The following is an 11,297-nucleotide window of genomic DNA, read 5'->3' on the forward strand; positions in this document are numbered from 1 at the left end:
ACTGTCTGGCTCAAAATAGGTGCTGCTCAGTAAATATGCTGATTGAATAAATAAATGTTGACTCTTAAATTTATTAATTTAAAAAAGAAAGAGTAAATCAATAAATCCACAGAAGAACTGGATGAAATTATCTCTAAGGTCCTTTCTAACTTTGAATTACACCCCAGCTCTGGTGTGATCTCAGTGTCACGCTCTTCCGGAGCCGGAGGGCCGTTCAAGTCGTCTGAGGGACCCGGACAGCGCCCGAGGCGACACACTGCCCATTTGGCCACGATGTTGCCGGGTACCAAGTCCTGGTACACTTGCAAGTGCAGCCGCCCAGCGTCGGGAGCTAAAGTCACGCCCCCACACGCCAGTGGCGCTCCGATTGGACAGCTCGGGGGCGTGACCGGAAGAGGTGAGACTGATTGGCAAGGGCGTGGCCTGCGGTGTGCAGAGGAACATGGCGGAGCGCGTGGTGCAGCGGCCTTGTGGCCCGGTAGGTCCCTGGAGGTGGGTACTCTCCCGGGCTGGGGAGAGGGCGTGAGAACGAATCGCGCAGGGCACTGTGGCGGGACCAGGCTGGGCCACTCGCTCCCTGCTTCTCGTTGATCCGAGGCCAAGCCCCGACGGTGCCGCATGCTCATGGATGCGCGCGCCCCAGCCGGGATGATAACCAGAGATGGGGATCCGGGTCGATCTGGGACCACCGGCACAGCTTCAGGTGGTGCATGGCGAAAGCCTGGATTCAGGAGGCAGAACCCTGCTCACAGTCACAAGCGACAAGCCCTTTCGTGGCTTATTTCTCTTTCTTGTCCTGACTTCCAGGACAACTGGGGGCAGGTTCCGTCCCCTGAGCCTGCTTCCTTTTCTGTCCAATGGGAACTCAGTGAACAACTTACTGAGTGAGTACTATGTGCCAGGCCTGGTCCCAGGCACTGGAGATACAGCGGTGCCTGTTACGCAGTTGTCTCGGAGCCAGCAGTGTGTGAGGGCTCCCTGACTGCTTCACTGCCCCCATTTAGACAGAGAGCAGCGGAGCTGCAAGTGGGACCTCACGATAGATGGGACCGTTCAGCCTTACATTCCTAATCCCCTTCCCACTCCTACTCCAGGGTGAACATGGCCAAAGGATTGAGTGGCGGAAATGGAAAAAACAGAGTAAGTGTGGGGTTGGTGGGGATCTGCGCTCCTAGCCGACCACACCAGCAGCACACACCTGAGCCTGGGGGAGAGCCACCCAGTTTGTCCTCTCTTGGCCCCACTGCAACCAAAATGGAGAGGAAGGGGCCAAATGCTCTGGGGATGCTCCCTTGCCCCCTCTTGGCTGCTCACCCAGCAGCACTCCAGAGCCAAGACTGATCCTCCTCAGAGGAGACTGCCCCCTCAACACCTCCCCATCCTGCTCTCCTCCACCAATAAAGATATTCTCTTATCCAGAAAAAGAGGAGAAAAAGAAGTGGAAGGACCTCAAGCTGATGAAAAAACTTGAGCGGCAGCGGGCACAGGAGGAACTGGCAAAGCGCCAGGAGGAGGAGGAGGCAGCTCTGCAGAAGGAGGACCATGGTGAGCTGGACTCTGGCCCACAGTGTCTGTCCTGTGGGCAGGGCAGAGTATGTCATATCTGGAAGGGCCCTTAGAGTAGTGGGCTCAAACATCTTGTACTGATGGAGACTCAGGCCCACAGAAGGGGAGGGATTTGTCCCAGGTCACACAGCAAACTGAGTTCCTAACTTCCTAAGCAGATTTCAAGCTTTTGGAGGGTAAGCATCAGTCTCATACCTATATAACTTCAGAACCTTATGATCATAATGGTAGTTAATTTTTACTGTTTTATTGAGCACTTACTGTGCTTTAATTTTTAATTTAATTATTTTGATTTTCATAATAAAAATGCCTCCCTTTGTTTTCTCATTATAAACAATACATGCTCAAAACAATACTGAAAACCAGAGAGCAGGATGAAAACTAGAAAGCAGGAAAAGTGCCCCTAAGCACTGTGGTGAAAGTTTGTCCAGACACTGTGCGCACTTACACACACATAGAAAGATATGTATATGTCATTTTACACAAATGAGATCATTTTATCCATGTTCTTCTGTAGCCTGGTTTTTCTTATCCCACAATATGCCCTGGGTGTTCTTCCACATCAATACATCTGAACCTAACCTAACAAATGTGTCTCCTCTGCCAGACCTGAAACTTGGAGGGTTAGGGAGCCCCATCTGAGCTTTGTAGAACCTGGTAGTTACCAGTGGGGACAGCCACGGGGCACATCATCTGTGCCAGACACCAGTGGAAGTCCTTTATGGGCGTTGTTTCACACAGCTCCGGACAACCCTGGGAGGGAGATAGTATGGTGGTCCCTCTGGACCCAGAAGCTATATCTCAGCTGCCCCACCTTTCGTGTGGCCTTGGGCCATGTATTTGATCCCTCTGGGCTGCAGGTTTCTCACCTGTAAGTGGGGATAAAAACAGTACCTACTTCCTAGCATTATTGGGTCAATTTCACACATAAAAGGCTTATTTGATGTTGTTGTTAGGTGCCATTGAGTCAATTTTTAACTGAACGACCCCCCCATGTGACAGAGTAGAACTGTTCCATAGGGTTTTCTAGGCTGTAATCTTTTACGGAAGCAGATTGCCAGGTCTTTCTCCTTTGGAGCAGCTGGGTAGGTTCGAACAGCTGACCTTTCGGTTAACAGCCAAGTGCTTATCCATTGTACCACCAGGGCTCCTTTTCTTAGTCCTTACTACAAAAAAAAACTACCTATTAATAATTTAAAAGATACTAGTTTTCATCCCCATTTAAAGTTGGAGAACTGAGGCAGTAAGGGGCAGAACCAGGATGTGAACTTAGGCCAGTGCTTCTAACCACTCCTGGGCCTTGCCCAGTGGTCTGCTGTGCTAACAGAGGCCTTGAAGAACACTGAGTCCGTTTTTATCCTGGGGAGAATAAAGCCCAGAGGGAAATTGGATCTATTTTGCTAATCTCAAAATTCCTCCCAGTTGGAAAATTTTCTATGTGTCCTGGGGGCAGAGGGAAGAAGGGGAGGGTGGGGCCCTGGCCTCTCAGGCTGACAGTGAACACCCATCTGCTTCCCAGGGCGGCCTTACACCCTGAGCGTGGCCCTGCCGGGCTCCATCCTGGACAATGCCCAGTCACCTGAGCTTCGCACCTACCTGGCCGGCCAGATAGCCAGAGCCTGCGCCATCTTCTGTGTGGATGAGATTGTGGTGTTTGACGAAGAGGGCCAAGATCCCAAGTAAGGGGCCACCCATAGGGCGCCAAGACTCAGAGAGAAGGAAGGTGACTTCACCTTGCTCCCCTCAATGCCCTCATTGTAATCACCAGTGAGTAGCTGACTGCGGAGGATCAGACTGGGTGGGAGGAGCTCTTGAAGGAGGCTGGAAATGCGATAGGATCTCGAGCCCTATCTTTTTCTCTCTAGGACTGTGGAGGGGGAATTCATGGGAGTCGGCAAGAAGGGGCAGGCGTGCGTACAGCTGGCCCGCATCCTGCAGTACCTGGAGTGTCCACAGTAAGTTGGAGGGCAAACTTCCCCACATGAGTAAGGAGTGGTCAAGGTAGCCTCCCCTGGTAACCTGAGACTGGCATTTTTTACTAGGTACCTGAGAAAGGCGTTCTTCCCCAAGCACCAGGATCTACAGTTTGCAGGTAAGGCTGGGTGGGCCTTACCCCTTTCCCGTGGATCGTCCCCCAGACACGGAGAAATCATCCCGTCCTAACCATCCATCGTACAGTTGAGAAAACTGGCTCAGGAAGATGAGGCCTGTGCCCAGTGTCAAACAGCAGGTCTTTGGCAGCATTGGAACTTAAACCAGGGTCCCCTGTCACACCCCAGTGTTCCCAGATTCCTTCTGAACCCTCCCCACCCACAGGGCTGCTGAACCCCTTGGACAGCCCTCACCACATGCGGCAAGATGAGGAATCCGAGTTCCGAGAGGGCGTCGTGCTAGATCGGCCCACCCGGCCAGGCCACGGCTCCTTTGTCAACTGTGGCATGAAGAAGGTAGGAACAAGAAGGTGGGCCTGCCACCTGCTTCGGATACATGCCCTCCTGGACTACCTGGTGAGACAGGGCATGTGGGTAGGGGATCTCTACCTGCAAAGCCCCCATTAATGCAGATGTGGGCCAGAGAGCTGCTAAAAATGGGGCTCAATAAGCTGAAGCTGACAACAAATTTACTGCTTTTTAAAAAAGCAAAACAACAGAAGACAGTCTCCATGCTAAAAAAAAAAAGACCAAAAAAAAAAAAATTCAACATCACTCCGGGGCTGCTCCAGTGTCATAGGGATTGGAGGCATTAATTTGCCACCAATTTACTCTCAAGGCTCCCTGGGTCAGAGGCAGAAACATTTAAATGTATGGAATCCCCTCCTCACAAATGAACAGACCAGAAATAACCAGCTAAAAGTCAAGCAGGATGGCACAGACATGGCAGGACATGAGAAGCTCTCAAAAGGGAAGACAGTGCCTAAAAAGGTGATACATTCAAAACTGGCACAGAACACAAACATCAGTTATTACTGTTCATTTAACAGCTCCATGTATTAAGCATTTACTTCATGCCAGGAGGTGTGCAGTGTAATAATAATCAAAAAACCAAACCCAGTGCTGTCGAGTCAATTCCGACTCATAGCGACACGCTAGCTATGAGAATAATAGCTTTTATTTATGAGCAGTTTTCTCTTTGACAGAAGAGGAAACTAAGGCTCAGAGAGGTTAAACGACCTGCTAAGATTTTTAAAGCTAGTAAGTGGCACGGACTCCAAAATGTAGAAACCGGGATTTCATCTATTCATGAAATACTTTCTACTGTGCCAGGCCCTGTGCAGGAGGGGTTCATTTTTGATCAGTGTCTGTGGTTAGAGTCTTTTGTGGGCAGGCCTGGGCCAGGTGCTAGAGGTGCTAGAGAAAGACAATAGAGGATCCCCTGGCGTCTGAGAGAGCAGTGAACCCTGCGAGTCCTGGGGGAAGCAGCACCCATTTCTTCTGGCTTCTCTCCCAGGAGGTGAAGATTGACAAGAACTTGGAGCCTGGGCTGCGAGTGACCGTGCGACTGAACCAGAAACAGCTCTTAGGTATCTGGAAGCTTCCCCAGCCCCTGTGGTGGGCTGGCCAGCCCCAGGGCTCAGAGCCACCTTGCTGCCCCCTTGCTCAGTCTTCACAGATGCTCTGCCTCCGTTCCAGAAAGCAAGACCTACCGTGGAAAAGTTGTGTCGTCGCAGGACCCTCGTACCAAAGCTGGTCTTTACTGGGGTTACACTGTCCGGCTGGCCTCCTGCCTCAGTAAGGACCAAGTTTTCTCCTGTGACTATCCATCTTTCCCCCTGGGAGGCAGCAGAGAGCCTTGCTTGACCCTAAAGTCAGACTGGGGTCCTCGTTCTACCAGTTTGTCCTTAGGCAAGTGCCCTTCCATCCCTGGACCTGCTCTCCTTGTCTGCATGGCCACAGATGGCACTCCAGTGCACTGCCTCGAGTGCTGCTGTGGGTTTCTGAGCAAAGTTGCATGATTAATTAGTAATGTCTGCTGCAAGGTTGGGAATGGGGACAAAAGGGCCAGATCCGCTACATGCTCTCAGAGCACCTTCCTACCCTCACCCTTTGCTTTTCTCCCCTAGCCTGGCACAGACTTGGTCTCTATCCTGCCCTGCCCTATGCAGAGATGACCCTGGCTTCGCAGGGACAGTAGAGGGCCTGGGGGTGGCTCCCTTCCTTAAGTCTCCTTCTCCATCCCTCCCCTACTCAATATACACTCATAGCTGAGAGGCTGTGGCTGGTGGGGACCAGGACCCCTGCTGACCTGGCCCCACCCCCAGGTGCTGTGTTTGCTGAGGCCCCCTTCAAGGACGGGTATGACCTGACCATTGGGACGTCAGAGCGAGGCTCAGATGTGGCCTCCGCCCAGCTCCCCAGCTTCAGGTGGGCACAGCCTGGGGGGAGGGCAAGGACTGAAGCTGGGAGCCTGCCTGATGGGGGCAAAGCTGTGTGTGGGGGCTAAGAGCTCTGGGGACTGCATTCAGTGGGGCCTTAATGAACAGTCAGTGATCACTCCCTCACCCGTGGGTGCCAGGCATGCCCTCATGGTGTTCGGGGGCCTTGAGGGACTTGAAGCTGGAGTGGATGCTGACCCCAACCTGGAGGTGGCTGAACCCAGTGTCCTCTTCGACCTATATGTCAACACCTGCCCCAACCAGGGCAGCCGCACCATCCGCACTGAGGTGAGCCTGCCTGCCTCCCCCACCTCCAGTCCCAGGCTGTTCCCAAGGTTCAGCTACCTTCAGTGGGGCCAGCGTCCCAGCTGATGGAGTGCCTTGGAATCTGTCCGAAGTAGGTGGCAACTATCTCCTGTCACCCTCCCTACCCAAAGCTGCCCTGAGCCAACCACCTGTAGAGATGGTCTCCTCACTGCCTCTTGGCACAGCAGACTTGGGGTGGGGACAGGATGTCAGTGCAGCTCAGAGTCAAGAGTCCTAAATCTTAGTGCCAGCCCTCTGCTCCCTGTCTGGTGACCCAGGAAACCCTGCCCATCCCTGCTCTGAGCCTCAGTGTCCTTAGCTGGATGCTCAGTGTTCCTCACTGAGCTCAGCTCTGTTACTTCTTGGTGTGTGACAGTGGGCCAGGCAGCTGTCCTCCCTGGCCTCTGTACAGGGGAGCAGCGTGCACCTCTATCTATATTCCTGGGGATCCTCGGAACCCGTGAACCCACTGTGAGGTCAGCACAGGGTGCTGTGCCTGTGGGCACTTGGCTCGTGGAGGCTCCATTACTTCTATCTGTCTCAAAGGGGTGGTGACGCGACAGGGTAGATAGCCCCAGTCTACCTGTCCTGGAATGCCCTGCCCAGGCCAGGTGCCGTCTGTCAGCCACACCTTCCCAACAGAAACTCTGGCTCCCACCCTTCCAACATTTGCCCTGAGGGCCAGGAACTTCCTGCCCATCATCTCGGGGAGGGCAGGTAACCCTGGGAGGTGGGTGTTATTACTGTCATCCCCATTTTGCAGAGAAGGCTAAGGAACAGAGATGGTGAGGCCCTTCCCTGGCAGGGCGTACAGCTGGCCAAGTGGCGGCACCTGGGCCTGTCCTTAACGTTCACATAGCCCTTCTGAGAACAGCAGGCCCCGAGCTAAATCCTGGGCACTCGGCCACTGAAGACAGGCTAGGCACTGGATGGCCCAGCATTCCAGGCCCCAGTCCATTGCACGCTTTCTTCCAGGAAGCCATCCTCATCTCCCTGGCTGCTCTGCAGCCCGGCCTCACCCAGGCAGGTGCCCGACCTGGCTGAAGTTTCTGTGAAGACATCAAAGAAGCCGTGGGTGAAGCCAGGGGTCCCTGTGGGTCACCTGGGACAGATGCAGCTGAGACTTGTCTCTAAAAACAACCACCTTTAATGTGACCCTGACCCATGAACCCACAGTCTCACTGGGCCGTGGTCTTCACTTGCTGCCAGCAGTGATGGCCTTGAGGCTGCCTCCCCGTGCCAAGATGTTTGGCACGAAGAGCAGCCCTGAGGCCCGCTCGATGCTCTCAACGGGCACCAGGAAGCGCTCCAGTGGGATTGCCTCGTCTACAGGTGCATTGGGCATCACGTAGGAACGGAGCTCAATTTGTCCACTGGCTGCCTCCAGGATCAGCACCTTGAAGAAGTGTGTGGGCACTGCCACATGGTTCTTGCCAATTACCTGGTACTTCACGTAGGACTTTCCGTCAGCCTCCGTCCTATGGGTAGACCCAGGTACACATGTCCTTTCAGGGCTCCCAGGAGGTCTGAAGCCTGGTCGGACCCAAGGCCACTGCCTCCAACTTCCACTTCTGTGAGGCTTCTGTGTTCTACCCGGCTCCCCATCAAGGCTGGGAACCCTCTCTAGGGTAAATTAACGTGTACCCTCTGTATTCTCATGCTCAGCCCTGGGTCAGGCAGAGTGGGAGACAATAAATAATGCTAAAGAATCAGGTCTTGTGAACATTCACATTCATCCCAGTGGGACATTTGATAACAGTCTGTCTCTCCCTATGGAGGGTAAACACCAAGTATGGCAAGGGCAGTGAGGGCTGAATTCCCAGAACCCAGCATGGGACCTGGCATTTAGTAGGTACCCAGAACATTGGATAAATAACATCTGGACTTCTCAGCAGAGTCCACTCCATCTCAGTAGGCCATAGGAGACACTTGCTAATTAACACTTATCAATGCCTCAGCCACCACCTGTGCCATCTGGTGCTGAGCCCTGACTGTGGGCCAGGCCCTGGATTAAGGTGGTGACATCTACCATCATGCTCAGTCCCCTCAGTAACCCTGAGGTAGGTAACAGGTATTCTCCCCATTTTATAGGAAAGAACACTGAGTCTCACAGGTCATTTGCCTAGGGACTAAGTGATTGAGTCTGTGGACGTCAGAGCCAGCTGCGCACAACCTGTTAACCTCACACATCCCGGTCCTCAGGGGGCCAGGAAAATCACTGAGTGTACAGAGCCTCAGTCCCACCTGGGAGGCAGGGCTGCAAAGGGACAAGAGTAAGGCTTTTGGTCAGGCAGATCTGAGTTCAAACCGGAAGAGTGCTCCAAGAAGAAGAGAGGCTGAAAGCAAGAGCTTGGTACATTCGGGGACCTGCAAGTTTTCTATCTGGGCAGAATAGGTGTGGCCAGAAGAGCAAGGGTGTCCTTGGGCAGAGGTACCCAAAAGGTCTCTGGCTGTAGAATTGGGGGGTGGGGGCGTCGTGAGGCAGGGAGACAGGTATGCCTGTCAAGAAACCAGATGAGTAGTGACCTGATAGTGTTGACCCAGAGCCTGGGGCAAGCCTGAATGGGGTGAGTGGCAGGAGGAGACGCACGTGAATGTGAGGCCCTGCTATTCCCAAACCCTCAGTTCCAGCCTCACCTGGGCAGGAAGAGCGGCCCCGTGCAGACATAGACATTTTGGTAGGTACGCGTCAAGCTGCGGCTGTACTTCTCCAGGTTGTTCCAGGCATTCTGGTTGAGGTGGGGCACCTGGGAGGAGAGGTGGTGCTCAGTGAGACCCAGGAAGAGACTTCCTCCCGTTCTTGCAAGGGCTGCCCTGAGGATGTGGACACTGGCACCAAGCCAGGAATATCTAGCTGGGGGCAAGCAAGAGGAGGAAAGTGAGGCTCAAGGAGTCACTCCATCACACGTGGCCATGAGGACAGAGCCTGGGTAGGGCTGATGGGGTGCTAACAGGGCTTTGAACTGGTTAGAACCAGGTCAGTCATGGCCAAGGAACCTAAACCCAAACAGACCCCAATTTTTAAAAATTTGGGTGGTCCAGAACCATTACTGGAATGGGAAAAATTGCAGGTCAAAGCCCTGGAATGGAAGACTCAGAAGAGGAGTAGTGAGCCCTTTCCAGAGCCTGATGGGTGAGACTGGATTATTGCCAGGATTGAGGACAGTGACACATTCAAAGTGGTGCTGTTGGCTGCCATCTTTGAGCAGGGCACCGCTATTTCCAACTCTGCACAAATTCGCAAAATCCAACAGTAAAAGATTTGGTTGCTATGCAATGGGTACGCTGCCCTTGTTTTCTAAAGGGAGATTTACATTTCTGGCAGGTCTTCCACCTATGATTTTTCCCATTATGGTTATGGTTACGGTTTACCCAAATTTTAGAAATTTGGTTCTGTCCTGGTGTTGCTTCCTCAGCCATGATTGAATGAGGGAAGAACCTGTCTGAAGCCCTGGGTGCTAGTCACCCTCACTCCATCTAGGACAGGAGAACCAGCACCCCAGGTCTCAAAGCCTTTTCTCCAAAGAGTTGCAAGAAGCAATAGGGCACATTTTCTCTCACTTTCAGAGTGAGAAACTGAGGCCTGGTCCCTGGAGGGGCTCTTGAGAAGGCCAGTTCTCCATAATTACCTCTTCTCTCCTTTCCCCAATCAAACTACATTCACGGCCCAGCTGGGAACTTTAAACAGTCTGCTACTGACTCTATCACTTTAGCTCTCCAGACCTCAGTACAATGTCTAGTCCAACGGGTAGGGGCTGTGCCAGTAGGAAAGGATAAGAAGTCAGGTCACTGGCTCGACCCCTACAGCTTCGGAGTCCCCATCATTCTGCATCCACTGGGTGCCTGGTCCTGCTGGGCATGGGGCCAATGGTAGGACAGCTTGTCAAGGGTGCACTGGGATTGGTACAGCCTGATAGTGTGCAGCAGGCAAGGTAGGGCAGTGGCTGAAAACTCAGGCTCCTGTAGACAGACTGCCTGGGTTCTCTCCCTGAGGCCCACTGACGCTGAGCTAGTCGCTGTACCTCTCTGAGCCTCAGTGCCCCCGTTATAGCAATAACTAACATATTTATTGAATGCTTGCCCGAGCCAGGAAGTGTGCTCAGTACTTTCACATGCATTGTGTCGTTAGTACTTCGGCTCTACATTTTACACCCGAGAAAACTGAAACTCAGGCAGGCGTCTAGGGCCCGCGGTGAGTCAAAGCCCTAGTACGACTGCAGAGCCGGAGCTCGGAGCCCCGACACGCTCAGTGTTCCCAGTACTCCGAACCTTCCTCACTGCGCGCCTGACCCAGAACGCGCGCTCAGCAGCTACCCACTCTGCAGATGGGCAAACCAAGACTCAGAGAGGCGAGGCGGCTGGCCCCGCGTCCCACAGCCTGTGCGCGGGCACTACCTGGGGCGCGACGTTGCTCAGGTAGAAGGTGTCGTCCATGGCCTTCTGGCTCCAGCGGTGGTTGGCGGCGGCAGCGAGGTGGCCGCGGTCGAAGCCGCTGCCGCGATAGTCGGCATTGGTGGCTCGATGGTACGCGTGCACCGAGTCGTCCTCGCGGAAGTCGCACGAGCGGCGGTCGCCGTCGCCGCGGAGCCGCTCGGGCCGCAGCTGCTCTACCACCCAGAGAGCGCTACGGGTGCGAGGGTCGTAGCACAGCACGTACGACTCGCGGCTCTTGAGCTGCGCCAGCCCGGGCAGCCCGTACTTGGCCAGCCCTCCGGGGCCGCTGCCCGCCGGTCCCGTAGGCAAGGCGGGGAGCTCGGCCGCCGCCGCCACGGGCAGCACGGGCAGCCGGCCCAGGAGCCCCGGCGCCGCCCGCGCATCTGCCCTCCGCCGCCGCCAGCCCTCTGCGGCTGCGCCCAGCCCCGCGCCGAGCGCCAGGGTCAGGCCGGCCCTCAGAGCCCGCATGGCGGAGGACCGAGACTGGGGAGAGGCGACGGGACGCGGCCCGAGGAGTCGAGGGAGCGCGGCGACCTTGGGCGCCGGACTCGCAGGCTCTTAAAATGGCTGCTGCGGCTTGCGGGGTCCACCGTAAGAATAGGGGCTGATGGGGCGCGGG

The 11,297-nt window shown here is 54.5% G+C and overlaps 2 protein-coding genes across 8 annotated transcripts; one reads left to right on the forward strand and one right to left on the reverse strand.

The window, feature by feature from the left end:
• Window positions 1–258: 258 nt before the first annotated feature.
• SPOUT1 (SPOUT domain containing methyltransferase 1) lies at window positions 259–7,333 on the forward strand. Of its 7 annotated transcripts, none has more exons than XM_010587584.3 (12): window positions 259–492; window positions 1,095–1,140; window positions 1,420–1,545; window positions 3,086–3,245; window positions 3,432–3,521; window positions 3,609–3,658; window positions 3,883–4,013; window positions 5,014–5,086; window positions 5,196–5,294; window positions 5,825–5,927; window positions 6,079–6,226; window positions 7,220–7,333. In XM_010587584.3, the coding sequence occupies exons 1-12, from the start codon at window positions 274–276 to the stop codon at window positions 7,286–7,288; spliced, it is 1,314 nt and encodes a 437-aa protein (XP_010585886.3). In that variant the 5' UTR covers window positions 259–273; the 3' UTR covers window positions 7,289–7,333. The 7 variants fall into 7 exon arrangements, with proteins under 7 accessions (XP_010585886.3, XP_023400625.2, XP_023400626.2 ...); XM_003407428.4 differs by having other exon boundaries at window positions 400–478; XM_023544857.2 differs by lacking the exon at window positions 7,220–7,333 and having other exon boundaries at window positions 6,079–6,328.
• A 106-nt stretch (window positions 7,334–7,439) lies between these two features.
• ENDOG (endonuclease G) lies at window positions 7,440–11,171 on the reverse strand. Its single transcript, XM_064291353.1, has 3 exons — window positions 10,640–11,171; window positions 8,882–8,991; window positions 7,440–7,722 (listed from the first exon to the last, which is right to left on the reverse strand). Exons 1-3 carry the CDS (start codon window positions 11,144–11,146, stop codon window positions 7,440–7,442), a joined length of 900 nt encoding a protein of 299 aa, XP_064147423.1. The 5' UTR covers window positions 11,147–11,171.
• Window positions 11,172–11,297: the final 126 nt, after the last annotated feature.

This window comes from Loxodonta africana, chromosome 9 (genome assembly GCF_030014295.1).
Source record: "Loxodonta africana isolate mLoxAfr1 chromosome 9, mLoxAfr1.hap2, whole genome shotgun sequence".
Classification (NCBI taxonomy): domain Eukaryota; kingdom Metazoa; phylum Chordata; class Mammalia; order Proboscidea; family Elephantidae; genus Loxodonta; species Loxodonta africana.